Source organism: Sebastes fasciatus, chromosome 3, assembly GCF_043250625.1.
Source record: "Sebastes fasciatus isolate fSebFas1 chromosome 3, fSebFas1.pri, whole genome shotgun sequence".
Classification (NCBI taxonomy): domain Eukaryota; kingdom Metazoa; phylum Chordata; class Actinopteri; order Perciformes; family Sebastidae; genus Sebastes; species Sebastes fasciatus.
This window is the reverse complement of record NC_133797.1, coordinates 1508103-1522110: the sequence shown is the minus strand read 5'-3', so window position 1 is coordinate 1522110 and position 14008 is coordinate 1508103. Positions and strand designations below refer to the sequence as shown.

General features: G+C 45.6%; 1 protein-coding gene across 1 annotated transcript; it reads left to right on the top strand.

Moving 5' to 3' along the window:
- The first annotated feature begins 2845 nt into the window (after nucleotides 1-2845).
- LOC141763101 (uncharacterized) lies at nucleotides 2846-8657 on the top strand. Its single transcript, XM_074627413.1, has 4 exons — nucleotides 2846-3953; nucleotides 6672-6757; nucleotides 6955-7060; nucleotides 7252-8657. Exons 1-4 carry the CDS (start codon nucleotides 3332-3334, stop codon nucleotides 8493-8495), a joined length of 2058 nt encoding a protein of 685 aa, XP_074483514.1. The 5' UTR covers nucleotides 2846-3331; the 3' UTR covers nucleotides 8496-8657.
- The last annotated feature ends 5351 nt before the right edge of the window (nucleotides 8658-14008 follow it).

Below are 14008 nucleotides of genomic sequence, written 5' to 3'. Positions count from 1 at the left end.
AGGTAGAGGAAACTGGAGACGCAGACGGTGAGGTGGTGAATTGAAGCCGGACTGTAGACATTAAATCTCATACGTATAATGATGCCTCTCACACATTTAACTTCAATTCATACTTATATCCACTGTATCATAAACATTTAAAACAGCAGTGTTCTTTGTGCTAGTGATCCATAACTATTCCATAAGCACCTTACAAATGTAAAAGATCAACTCAAATCTCAAAGCAAATTCCTCTCAATATCTCATCAGCGCTGTCTCACCATCACGTTCCCTCCACCTCCAGAGCGCAGAGGAGAGGACCGGACTACCGACAGTCGCAGTCAGCTGTGGAGCAGCTGTTGAAATCATCATCATCGGTTGTAGAAATCCAAGATTATATCAAATAGCATTAAAGAATGGCAGAGCAGAGCACCAATAGTTTTAATGAGATCTTCTAATAGTGTGCAGATATCACCAAGTACCATATTAGTTTTCATAAAGCTGTTGTGTAAAATCGCTGCAGTGATGACATGACTTATTCATTTATTTATGGTATATTAGATAGGGACAGATACAGTATAAATAGACAAAATGAAAACAGCTATCCGATGCAACTATCAGACCGCCGCGGTGCGCCACTCTGCCTCCTCCAGTCACCTCCACCCGGCACATCTTCACCAGTATGGATTGTGTAAATTAATAAAGTGTATAAATAAAGCCAGTGACAGCTCTCACACAATCGTTACTCTCCATATCGTCATTATCATTATCAGTCCTAATCATAATGCAGGACAAGTTAACCATAAAAAACTTAAATAAATAAATATTGTACACCTGACAAACTTCCTTTTTGTAATTATATCCAGGTGGGGGATATTACTGATTGTCTTGATCACTTTAAGTGAATGGATCAGTCTGATTGCTGTAAAGATATAAATACAGCGGTGAGACTCGGAACATGCTGCATGGTGCTGGGGGATATACCGGCACTGTGAGGACTACGTGAGGTGAATGAGAGAATCAGGAGGGAACGAGTGTTCAGCGACCTCCTCACCTACAAACACCTCCATCTCTGTGTCAGAAAAACTCTTTTTCTCTATCTTCCTCTCGGGAATCGCCGTGATTCACCGTAAAGATCCACTGATCAACAACAGGCTCATTCACATGCAGAAACATTCATGAGGTGCTTTGCATCGACCATTTATGGTTGAATGTGGGCGTGTAGTGGGCGGGATATGAGGCGGATCAACGTGCGCACATTTCCAGGTGGACTGTGGCTGTTTTCGAAACCGCATACTATACTAGTAGTACGTACTGATTTGGCCAAAATGTAGTATGTAGTATGTAGTATGCGAACAAAAGCAAAATCTCCAGTATGCCAGAAATACCCGGATGACGTACTGATTTGGAAAAATTCTCCAGTATGCATCGGACTAGTCTATCTCGCCTACTGTATCCCACAATGCAAAGCGCTGGAACAGCACAGGCTACGGGTATAAAAACAGCAGCCAAAAGCTGCTCTTTTTTTACGTTTTCTGTAGCCATTTCAACACTAAATTCACTTCTGAAAGTTTTTGAGGCGAGAAATCAACTGTGTAGATTATTAATATCGGCAGTTTTACGAAGTTAGATGGCGAATCGAACATTTGTTCCACCGTTGTCGGAGTTTAGAAGCTCCACAGAATACCGTGACAGCCAGCGAGCGCCTGCCCGGGTCGCTGCCAGCAAGCCGGGTAGTCACGCTCAGAGACCGCTATGAGCTGCTGGAGCTCTCTAGAGACCGGTCTGTAGACGAGAGGCTTTGATTTCCTTGTTGACGGATAGTTTGTTTAAATATCACAACACAGATGTCCATTATAAATTAACAGGAACCTGTGTTTATTTGCCTTTTTTCGAGTTAAAAAGCTCCACAATCACCCGCGGGCGTAGCTCGCTGGAGAGCCGGCCAGTGACGCTCACAGAGCGGCTGCAGAGCAGCAGAGTGGCGAGAGAAGATGAGAGGAGAGGAAGAGGAGAGAGAAGAGGAGAGGAGAGGGAAAGAGCAGCTTCTGACGGGGCAGAGAGGTTCCTGATGAGACAACATGACACTTTTTTAACATTTCTCTAATATCTGGAGGGAGATCAGTCCTTTTGCTGTAACTGAAAAAGCAGTTTGAGTAAAGTAAACGTTGTGGATGAATGTTTTATATTTCCCGTCTCTCCTCGTTGATGATCCTGTTTGTCGGACTTCTTTATGAGCTGTCAGAATAAATAGTTTAAACCTGCAGTATCTTATAAAGTAAACAAGCATAACATAAACAACAACATCAAAGTTGTATTTTTTGATAATATTGTAATAGTGGTACAAGTTAGTTTTTTTGTCCTGTGCTTTAAGAGCTGGTTTGAAGGCTTAAGCCTCGTCTAGCATACTGCTAAATACATCACTTTAACTGTCACATACTGCATACTACTGAGGAACGCAGTATACAGTATGTACTGTATACTGCATACTGCGCTCCTCAGTAGTATGCAGTATGCGGTTTCGAAAACAGCCTGTGATTTATAAAGGGAACATTGCGTGCAGGTGTGCGTACGCACGGTTTATAAATCTGATTTTTTTTGGCGTACGCCATTTTCGTCTTTTGTGCGCACGCACATTTTTAGTATGGATCCTACGCACTGTTTTATAAATGAGACCCCTGATCAGTATTTCTGAAGTCCTGGCTGTGGCACTAACTGCACTCCATACATCCACCCCAATGGTTTGAATGGAACAAATCTCCCCCCCCCCACTAATTAGAAGGGTTTTAATACCCCGTCCTCTCTCTCTCTCTCTTTGCTAATAGCAGTAGCGAAGGAACAACCTCGCGCACACCGAGGAGGGTGGAAGAGCACGGATGGATTGAGAGAGCGGGAAAGAGGAGATGTCTCGCGTCACATCATCGGGGGTACCACACATGCGCAGTAGAATCTGGTCTGCACTCGCCGAAATTGAGCCAATAGCAACGCACGACCGCAGCTCCAGTTACACTGCGCATGCGTTAAACCCCGCTACCCAACCCGTGTCCTCACCTCTTTCCATAGGCCTTGGCGCACACCCGGAAGTAAATAGAAACAATATTTTCATTGATAACAACCATGGATGTATTAAAAGAACAATAACAACTGGTGTTTGTTATAACGGAAGATTAACGGCAGATTAACGGCAGTCATCACGGAGAGGAACTGTTGTTCTCTCCTCTCACATGTGTCACTGTGACCATATGACAAGGACTGAATATCGAACAAACAACTCATCAGTAGTGTTGCTGGTAGAACCCTACCGTACGGTTACCCTACCGTTACCGTACCGTTACCCTAGGGTTAGGGCAGGATGGCGAGTTATGTGAAGTTCCGCACTCAGCTGGCGTCCATCATGGAGGTGCTGGCTAACGCGGCGGTGGCTGAGATCTGTCAGCTGGTGGAGGACGGGTTCGCCTCTCTGAGGCTGGAGGTGTCCCGGAGCCAGAGAGAGAACCTGGAGCTGAAGAGCACCCTGCAGAGCCAGAGAGAGAACCTGGAGCTGAAGAGCACCCTGCAGAGCCAGAGAGACCACCTGGAGCTGAAGAGCACCCTGCAGAGCCAGAAAGAGAACCTGGAGCTGAAGAGCACCCTGCAGAGCCAGAGGGACAACCTGGAGCTGAAGAGCACCTTGCAGAGCCAGAGAGAGAACCTGGAGCTGAAGAGCACCCTGCAGAGCCAGAGGGACAACCTGGAGCTGAAGCGCACCCTGCAGGGCCAGAGAGAGAACCTGGAGCTGAAGAGCACCCTGCAGAGCCAGAGGGAGAACCTGGAGCTGAAGAGAACCCTGCAGGGCCAGAGAGAGAACCTGGAGCTGAAGAGCACCCTGCAGAGCCAGAGGGAGAACCTGGAGCTGAAGAGCACCCTGCAGCTGATGGAGGTCCGTTCAGGAGAGCCCAGCCCCTCGCAGGTGGAGGAGACCTGTACCAGGAAAGGTGAGCCTGCTCCATCTGAAACTAACCCAGCTTTGTCCTGCATGGAGAACAGACACCAGGGTCCAGCCATACATTACACATGATGGATTCTTACTGCAGAAGAAACAGCTCAACTGTTCTCTTTCTAACGCACTTCGATGTTAAGAGAACTTGTTCTTGTTATAATGATAGACATGTAACAGGGCTGGTTTCAGCCTGCTATATCAGGTTAGGATGGGCTGTTAGAAAAGGAGGGGTGGGGGTGGGGGGGCAAGAGTTGGATGGCCCTATGGTAGATAAAATGCGATGAAGTTCTAGTCACGACCCCCCAGAATAATCAGGTTGGTGTTTGCGACTCCCCATTTGTGTTTAGTTTGAACAGCTAGCACCTAGGCGTTGTCCATTGTGCACCAGGCACTGTGGATTTTGATGCGTTCCGTGATATTTTCTCTCCCCCTGACCCACCGTTGTGATCATAGAGGAGAATTGTGAAGCGCTCCACAATGGAAATGAGCTCCTTTCGAATGCCTTTTGGAGCCTTTGACAAAGTGTGTTTTTGTGCTACGTTAGCAGCTGTAGCATTGCGGGAGGCTCGCCGCCGCACACGTAGTCTGCGTAACTTTAGCGAGTTTCCAACAGACTGTGTGTGTGTGTTGGCGGTGAGTGTGAGGTTGTTGGTGGCGTTCTAGCTGTGAACGTAGGTGTAGCAGTGTGTGTACAGTTTTGAGTTAATTATTAACATTTCTTTTAACCGTTTTAACCGATAGTGTTAATCTGTTCAAATGCTTAATGTTGGTTAACGGTTAAACGGTTAACTCTGGACATCCCTAATGCTACTACATGCGGCGGATGCTGCGAGAAAAGGCTATGAGGGGTCATGTGATGCAGCGGAGCTAGGCAGACGCTTGACTTGCACATCCGTGCACACTCGGTTTAAACTTATTCTGTAACACCTGTTACACCTCCAGCTTTGTCTAGAAGTTGCAACATGGACTTGAGACCTAGAAATGAGTCTCAAAATTCAGCTACTGAACAAATTCTGTCTGGGGAAGCTGTGACACGTGAAGCGAGCGACAAGTGCAAAACTGCGGCTGAGGATCAACATGAAGTGGAAGGAAGCTCGCTGATATGACAAGAAATAAAACATGGCAATGAAGCTCTTTCCGAAAAGCTTGACTTTAAAACCGCTGAAATCAACCAGACTGTTTCAGGGCTGAGAACACTGATAGATGGGGTGTGCTCACGCATCACTGAGGCAGAGGAGCAAATTAGCACCGCGGAGGATAAGCTAACAGAGCTAGATTCCCATGTCCTGAAGAATAAGTTGACCAGCTTGAAAATTACAGCCGGTGTGATAATATTTGCACTGTCAGTCTACGAGAAGGCTGTGAAGGGACGAACACGGAGCACTTTTTTACGGATTGGATTCCTTCCATATTGGGGCAAGAGCTTTTCACTGAGGCCCTGATCATTGAGCGAGCGCATCGGTCCCCAGCATCCCGCCCGCCTGCAGACCAGAGACCCAGACCCATCCTCATTCGCCTGCTGAAGTACCAGGATCGGGATAAAATTCTACGTGTCGCTGCTAAGCTGTCCAGAGAGAAAGGGGGCCCCATCATGTACAACGGTAATGCTGTGCTGTTTTTCCCGGACCTGAGTGCGACCCTGGCAAGACGCAGAAAAGAATACAGCCATGGGAAGAAGGAGCTGCATGCAAGGAAACTTCCATTCAGTCTCCTCCACCCTGCGACACTGAGAATCATCCTACCTGATGGAGAGAGGAGATTCTTTAAAACACCCAAAGAGGCAGCATCATTTCTCCGAGGTTTTCCAGGAGGTAATATGGGACGCTGACCACCTGACCTGCAACTTCATTAGCGGTTAGAGGAGAGTGACAAGGTCCGCGTCTAAAGCCTCCATGGAGTGTTTATTGACTTTCCTGTAAGTGCAACGCCATCCTTTTTATTTGCTTGGACATTCTGGATATTAGAAGCAAATTCACTATTGTGAGGCTGTATTCAATAAGTTGTTTCTATTACTGAGCTAACCTTTATTACTTAAGAGGGTGTTTCTGCATTTTCATTTTATGTTTCCAGGATACCGAGTGATTAACGTTACAAGTTTTATAAAAAAAAAAAAAAAAGAGCTCCAGGCCAGGTGGGGAGTTAGTCAGGCATGTTACCTTTGATAAGTGCTAAACGTAGGTCCCGTTTTGTGATGGTGCAGAATGTTCAGGGTATTCGGTGCTTAAGGGAACAGAGAGGGTTTATTTAGATTGTTTTTAAGTTTTGTTCTATTGAAAGAGATGCAGTATCTTTTACGGACTCGAACCCGGGTCCACCGCGGCCAGGACTGAGCCTTAGCCATACATGGGCGCTCGCTCTACCGACTGAGCTAACCAGCCGCCCTAGGAGTCGCTATTTTAATAAATGGATATATTTGCATTACTATTCAGGAAACAATTAGCGATCCCCTAGGCTTCTCCTCACTTCATATGTGATGGTTCTGGTGGGAACAGTTTTAGCAGCACCACCAGCAAGAGGGGTACAGTAGCAAGGGTTACCAAGACTGAACAGCAGACATGTGTAAACTTTAACATCTAACACTCCATCATGCAGGAGACAAAAATGTGATATTTTATCAAGAAAAAACCCCCAAACAATACCACTGCAGACACCTAGTGTTGATAGTTTAACAATGAACATGTTGTAACAAACTCCTCTGATTTGCTTTGAACAGATCACGTCGGAGAAGACAGCTCTACCATTTCCAAAAGAAAAGTCAAGTCCACCATGCTGGAGAATACTGACACTCAGGGGTCACAGGTCAGCTTGTCGTCCTTTATTTCTTCTTCTGTCAGTGTCCACATACAGTAGAGGTGAGAAATGCAGGCTTGCTAACTGAAATGTAACTAAAGTAAAGATTGTGTTAAAAGTATGCATGCGTGGCTGCTGATAACTTAGCCAAGCGCTTATGGGATTTATAGGGCAGCAGCAGTAATGACATGTTTTCTGTCTGCCAGCTGGTGGTTGTGACGGAGCAGCCGGTGGAGCCAGAGGTGGTAGTGATAAAGAAGGAAAGGCTGGAGGAAGAGCTGGAAGACCATCAGACAGCTTCTAACATCAGCAGTATGTATGAAACACTGTCAGGAATATAACTCTGCAAAATGAAGTCCATTTATGTTTGATTTCATTAACCTATTTTATTTTTCCAAAAGTTTCCAAAGGTGTGAAGTAATGGATGTTAGCTGAGTGAACTGCTGCTGTTGATAATGGAAGAATGATATGATCTTGTCTTTTTCTCTCTGTCCATCCTGTAGTTGGTCCCCAGTATCTCTCTCTTGCTGCTGAGAGCGACCGCCCTCGGAATGTTGAAGCAGAAATCCCCAGAGTCAGTTTGTCAGGTCGGTATGACAATCGGGACTTTCCCAGACCTGAAGCTCAGCAGCAGGAAGAGGAAGGAGTGGAGGAGGCCAGTACTCCGTGTCGGTACTCTCATCCAGCACACAGAGGTGGTGGTCCAAACAGAGCCAGAGAAATGACGGACTTGACCAAAGAAGAAGAAAAACATGTTGTAGATTCCATTGACTCTCTGTCGGCTGAGTCCAGTAGTAGTAACGTTCCTGATGACGAGACTGCACCGATGGCGACGCTGGATTCAGAGCCATCACCTCCAAACAGCGGAGTGAAGGGTTTGTGTGGTGCTGCAGCAGACTGGAGGGGAGAGGCAGTCAAACTGGAAGCTGAACCCTCCTGGTCTGAAGCTTTTCGGACATGTAATCCTTTACTTTCTGTCACTAGAAATGAGTGTGTGAGTAACAGCACACTAACTAACACTAGCAGTCATCACACAGAGCGTGAAGCAGCAGAGCTGGACACCAGCAGCTTGGACTCTTCCTCCTTCGATGACCTGTTCTCTTCTCCAGAGGTGGCCAGGTCTCTGACAGCTCCCCACAAACACTCCTCAAATGGAGTGACAAGCACAGAGGAGCCCCTGTCATCTCATCTCACCTCATCTTTTCCTTTCCAGAGCAGTGAGAGCAGCTTTGGGAACTGTTCCATGTCAGACTCCCTAACTGTCTCCTCCTTCAGTATCGCCTCCTCTGACTCCAGGAGCAGAAGCTTTCCCAGCAGCACAGAGCAAGCATTCAGCTGCCACCAGTGTTGCCGCCTCTTCTCCACTTCCAGGGACCTGGTGGTGCACCAACGCTCCCATGCCGGGGAGAGGATCTACCACTGCCACCTCTGTAGGAAGCCCTTCATCCACCCGCACCAGCTGAAAACCCACCAGCGGGTGCACACCGGAGAGAAACCGTTCAGTTGCACTCAGTGCGGCAAGTGCTTCTCCCAGTCCAGCCACATCAAGAGACACATGAGCGTCCACACGGGGGAGAAGCGCTACAGCTGCAGCCTGTGTGGGAAACGCTTCTCGCAGGCCTGCAGCCTTAAGGTGCACCAGACCGTACACACCGGAGAGAGACCCTACAGCTGCACCAAGTGTGGCAAGAGCTTCTCTGTGCTGGGAAACCTGGTTCGCCACCACAGCGTCCACATTGGCAAATGAACAAACACACAAAGCCAGAAGGGACTGAATCAGAGAGGAACCGGCAGTGTAATGTGCATATGAAGTCAGTAGGGCTCATCATAATGTCTGTCAGAATGTATTTAGCAGACTATGCTGTTGTCATTTATACACATTTATGTTTACAATAAAACATAAACAAAACTGTCTCCAAATTTTTTTCCAACTTAATTGGAACCGACGTCACAGAACAAAGATACAGAACCTCCAGAATCTGACATCCATTATAATTTTCATATAAAATAAAACAAATGTATAGTCTTTGTATTATATATTAAATAATCACTAAATGTTAGTAGAAATAAAATAATACAACATTGAAAATAAAAAATAGATACATGCATGAATGAAAGAAGTGCAAAAGGTATAGTTATCTCTTTAAATCCCTCCTGAAGCCAATTAATTACATGTTCACATTTCTAATTGTTTCTAATTTAGTTTACATTATTAACAGAATGTAATTTCCAAAAAATTTTAACTTCCCGTCAGCTGATGTCATTCACATAAACAGCGTTCTGATCCACATTGTACATAAACAGTAGTCCCTGCTCCCTGCTCCCTGTTCAGGGAATGTCAGTTACAGGACCTGCCCTCCATTTGGGACACCCTACAACGTCACCAACACAGACATCCCTTTCTCCGTGTGTTGGTAACGTTAACACCTTGGATACCTGTTGCTGATGCTGTGGAAATTGTACACAACTGAAAAATAAAATATTAAAAATCTCCTGCCAGGACCCTGAATTAATAGATGTCAATAACATTATCATTAAACTCAGCAATACTAAGCGAACAGCGATGTCTCCAGAGCACAGTGCCGGCTGCGGCATGAGTGCTAACAGCAGCTAACATTAGTTGCTAGTGTTAGAGAAATTATCTAATAAACAGTTTCTGGTCATTCAGTTAAGAAGCAAATACCATTTATTAAGCAAATGCATTTGGGTTCATACAGCAAACAAGTCAGTGTACAAAGACCAAGAGCTCCCTCACTACATCATTCTTTATAATCTTGGTTTAGCCTTCCCCCCCTTGTAGCCCACACCTTCCACCCTGCTTCTGAGTGAAATCATTGTCTATTGTTAAAAAGAGTTACTTGTGATTAGCTAGTTTTAGCAGAGTGCAGAGGCGAGGATGATAAGTAATGTATCTAAACTAGTACAGTCTGTGCTTTCCCAGGGTATTCAGATTTATCTGAGTACACAAATTCTACACAAAGGGACATGGTATTTTCTCTCACACTAGCATAGCCCTATGCTAGCACTCCAGCAAGATCAAATCTGTGGTTTCAGATCACAGAGTCAGAATGTAAACACCTCTGCGTATGGTGTACAGGAATGTTATATTCTGAGAAGAGTTTGTTAAAAGTGAACATATATCACCTTCTTAGTTTAAGATGCTATTGATAACATTGATAATATTGATAATATTCAGCCACTAGATGTTACATTCTCCATCCCCCATTCCATTGCATTTACTTCACAACAAGTCATTGCCAGGCACTTTCTGTCAATCTCAGACAGTTATCTGTTTTTTTTCCACACTAAGTGACGACCCAGAGATACCACGTGATACCAGGCCTGTAGTACTCGAGTCCACTTTTTTGAAGTCTTGCACTTGTCTTTGTCACGATGCCATCCTAGTGACAGTTTCTGTCTGTCTTTTTTAGTCTGTTGTCCTGTCTGTCTGTGTGTGCTTGTCTGTCTCTGTTCCTGGTCTCCGCCCCTGCACTCTGTCATCCAGTCAAGTCAAGTCAAGTCAATTTTATTTGTATAGCCCAAAATCACAAATCACAAATTTGCCTCAGGGGGCTAACGCCAGATAGACAGAGTCAGAGCAACACAACCTCCTCTCCACACCAGATGGATAGAGCCAGAGCAACACGACCACCTCTCCATGCCAGATAGATAGAGCCAGAGCAACATGACCTCTTTTCCACGCCAAATAGATAGAGCCAGAGCAACACGACCTCCTCTCCACGCCGGATAGTCAGAGCAACACGACTACCTCTCCACGCCAAATAGATAGAGCCAGAGCAACACGACCTCCTCTCCATGCCGGATAGATAGAGTCAGAGCAATACGACCACCTTTCCACGCCAGATAGATAGAGCCAGAGCAACACGACCTCCTCTCCACCATGGAACCTTGAGAGAGGACCATATTTTTGTTCAATTCACAGTTGCTTAGTAATGTAAACGTATGTTACCCATGACAATAAGCCCCCTTGGCCTGAAGTAAGTTGTTAGAGGCAGAGAGACGTCACAGAATGGCTGATGGTCCAGCACAGAGAAGCCTGAGTAAAAGGAGAGAGATCTAATGTATTGCTGATATACTGTATGAGACCCATCTGAAGTCCACAACATTTTTTAATAAGGAATTCAGCATCATTGATATTGTGACTTAATGCACGGTAAGTTATAAATTAACAACCATGTATCACTCATAGTTTTATCCCTCCCAGACATATCCCAGTATCTGGCAGATTGGCCAGAACAGCATACTTGCCAAGCCTCCCGATTTTCTCGTGAGACTCCCGTTTTTCATTGCCCTCTCCCGGTTTCCTCCCTGGGTCACCATTCCTATTTCTCCCAATTTATGTCAAATTTACTTTTTTTTAACCTGTTTCTGGTTCTGTACAGCATGTAGAATCCTAAAAAAGGGACAGCAGGGGCAAAAAAAAAAATTAGAACTTATGAATATTAGTTTATGCTAGATATCCACATGCAAAGGTTATGCCAGAGGGGCGAATTATTCATTTTTCTTTCCCGAGATTTAAAGGTAAAATTAGAAGTTTGACTTAAACATGCTATTGCAGTGTACTTTTATTTTGTTATTTTCATTGTTTTAAAGTCACCAGAATTCAGGAAACAAAGTCTCTGAAACTCAAATGTTTCATGGTACACACAGCACAAATGGCCAATGATGGGGTGGGATGGGCCAAAATGCCAGGGCCGATTTTTTGTCCCAGTCCAACCCTGGTAACGGCCCACTGCACGCTTGTTTGTTCCTGACCGTTAAGTCCCAAATACTTCACTGGGCTCATTCGTCTAAACTGACATGCCACCCTGGTTTAAAGCGAACACTAGCCTTCCTCAAACAACATTTTGGGTGGCAATCTATTGATGAGGATGCTAAATCTTTTGTGTTTGCATGCCAGGTATGTGCACAAAACAAGTCTTCTACTCAGCCTAGTCCCGGGCTGCTACGGCCCCTACCTGTGCCCCGACGTCTGTGGTCACTAACTAGCCCTGGATTTTGTTACTGGCCTGCCTGCTCACCGTTGGTCCTCACCGTTGTGGACCGTTTTAGCGAGTTCACTTGTTTTTTGCTTTTGCCTAAACGACCCACAGCCAAGGAGACGGCTGACTTACTGGTCAAGGAAGTGTTCTGTGTGTATGGATTGCCCTCAGATAAAGTTTCAGATCGTGGTCCCCAGTTCACTTCTGCAGTGTGGAAGGCTTTCTGCACCTCTGTTGGGGCCACTATCAGTCTCACCTCTGAATGCCATCCACAATCAAACGGTCAAGCTGAGCGGGCCAACCAACCTCCCTCCTTTGTATGGCCTCCTCCAACCCATCTACCTGGTCCTCCCTCCTCCCATGGGAGGAGTATGCCTACTAGGGTTAACCGGCCTAATTGTATTTTCATCGTCATCGCGATATGAGCATGTGCGATGAACACATCGCAAAAGGCAATCTGAAACTCGCTGAATAAAGAAAACTCATTATATTTAGGGATGGTTACCAAAAGCCGTTATTAAACGGGCCGCGGGGCTAAAGCTGCATCCTCTCTCTGTGTCGGAGCTCCACACACATAAACACACACAGTGAAGTCAGTGAACAGCTGATCAGAGAGGCCGCATGGAGACAGAGAAGTGAACCAGATGGAGACAAGTTGACGACTACTAACGTTACGCTCGTTTCTGTAAGTTAGTGCAATAAAACTTTGCAAGTGTAAAGCCAAGATACGTTATTACACCTGTTCAACAAGCATAAACACGATGAAACGGTGAAACATGGAGGAAAGCAACGTTTCAATCTGCTCTGTCTGCAGTCTCTCATCCTCCCCTGCTGTTCACACAAGCAGAGCGTGTTAGCTCGGCGGCTAACAGCTAACTGTAAACACGTGTAAGTTATTCAGTTGAGTTGTGAATGACTTTAGTTCCTCTAGTAAGCCGTGTTTCAGTGAATGTGTCCAGGGAGTTTATTGCGAAGGGAGGAACGGAAGACGTGAAGCGGTGATGTGCTGAAGACTACGGAGCCTCCGTGTTATTAATTTATTATCTTCATAAAGTATAGGAGCAGCGTCACCCTCGGCTACACAAGCTAAAACAAAAGCTGGCAGTAGGCTGTATAGTCTAACTGTTTAGGTTAGTTTGCTACATATCTTACTTTTCTTACTCATCAGCTGGCTGAGACAAAGCAGCCCTCCTCCCTCTACCAGCGGTCAAGTAACCTGCAGCACTGAATCACATCAGCAGAGGGATGAGGACAGTGGACAGGAGGAATACCTGATACTGACTGTTGTCAAGTCATATCGTCATCGCAATATTGAACAATGTTATTGCACATCGCAGATTTTCCTCATATCGTGCAGGCCTAATGCCCACAATACCTTGCCCACAGGTATGTCACCGTTTCAATGTGTTTTTGGATACCAGCCACCTCTCTTCCCTTCTGAGGAGAAGGAGATCTCTGTGCCTTCTGTTCAAACCAAGCCCGTAGATGCCGTAAACCTGGCACCGTTCCTGTTCAGCTCTCCTTAAAGCCTCTGACGGCTACCAGCATCAAGCCGACCGTAGTCGCACACCTGCACCTGTCTATGCCCCAGGAGATAAGGTATGGCTGTCCACCAAAGACTTACCTTTGAAAACTGACTCTAAGAAATTGTCCTGTGTCCATCCTGTGTGCAACGTTTCTACTGTCAAGCCTGTCTCCTCCAGCCCACTGAACAAAGCAGGATTTGCGGTTAGCGAGGTAACTTCGGGGTTAACCTTTCAGGGTTTTCCGTCCTACGAAGGTGGATCACTTTTTACTGGGGTAGATCACCATGGTAACTGATGCTGAACACCTGACCTGCTCCAGAGCACAATGCACAATGAAGTGTAATTCATTCATCCATTACACTTCTAAAAGCTATTTATATATCACTGCCCCATCTAGACAACTATATCTCTGTCTCTATATCTTTTGAGTATTCCATTAAATTAATAAATCTGTTAATTTACGCATTTACACATCTGTAATGTTTTCTTTTGCCAGCTGTCCTTCCTCAATTTGGCAGCTTCAACTGTGTTACTTTTAGTCTGGATTAAGTGTTTAATTTCTTCCTATATGTCTAATATAGTTTACTCTTCCTTTTGTAAAATGTGTCTCTCTGTCTGTCCGTCTGCAGGTCCGTAGACTTGTCCATGGCTGTGATTGGTCAGATGCTGGAAACACCGCCCTGTTCATGTGAACGCGCTCGTAGCCAGATGGAGAAACTCTGGGTTGATTT

Bases quoted from the DNA above. Each gene is read 5' to 3' on its own strand.
- LOC141763101 (XM_074627413.1), top strand. From the start codon at position 3,332: ATGGCGAGTTATGTGAAGTTCCGCACTCAGCTGGCGTCCATCATGGAG. The intron at 3,954-6,671 runs GTGAGCCTGCTC...TGCTTTGAACAG, and splicing joins GGAGACCTGTACCAGGAAAG to ATCACGTCGGAGAAGACAGC. The intron at 6,758-6,954 runs GTCAGCTTGTCG...TCTGTCTGCCAG, and splicing joins CTGACACTCAGGGGTCACAG to CTGGTGGTTGTGACGGAGCA.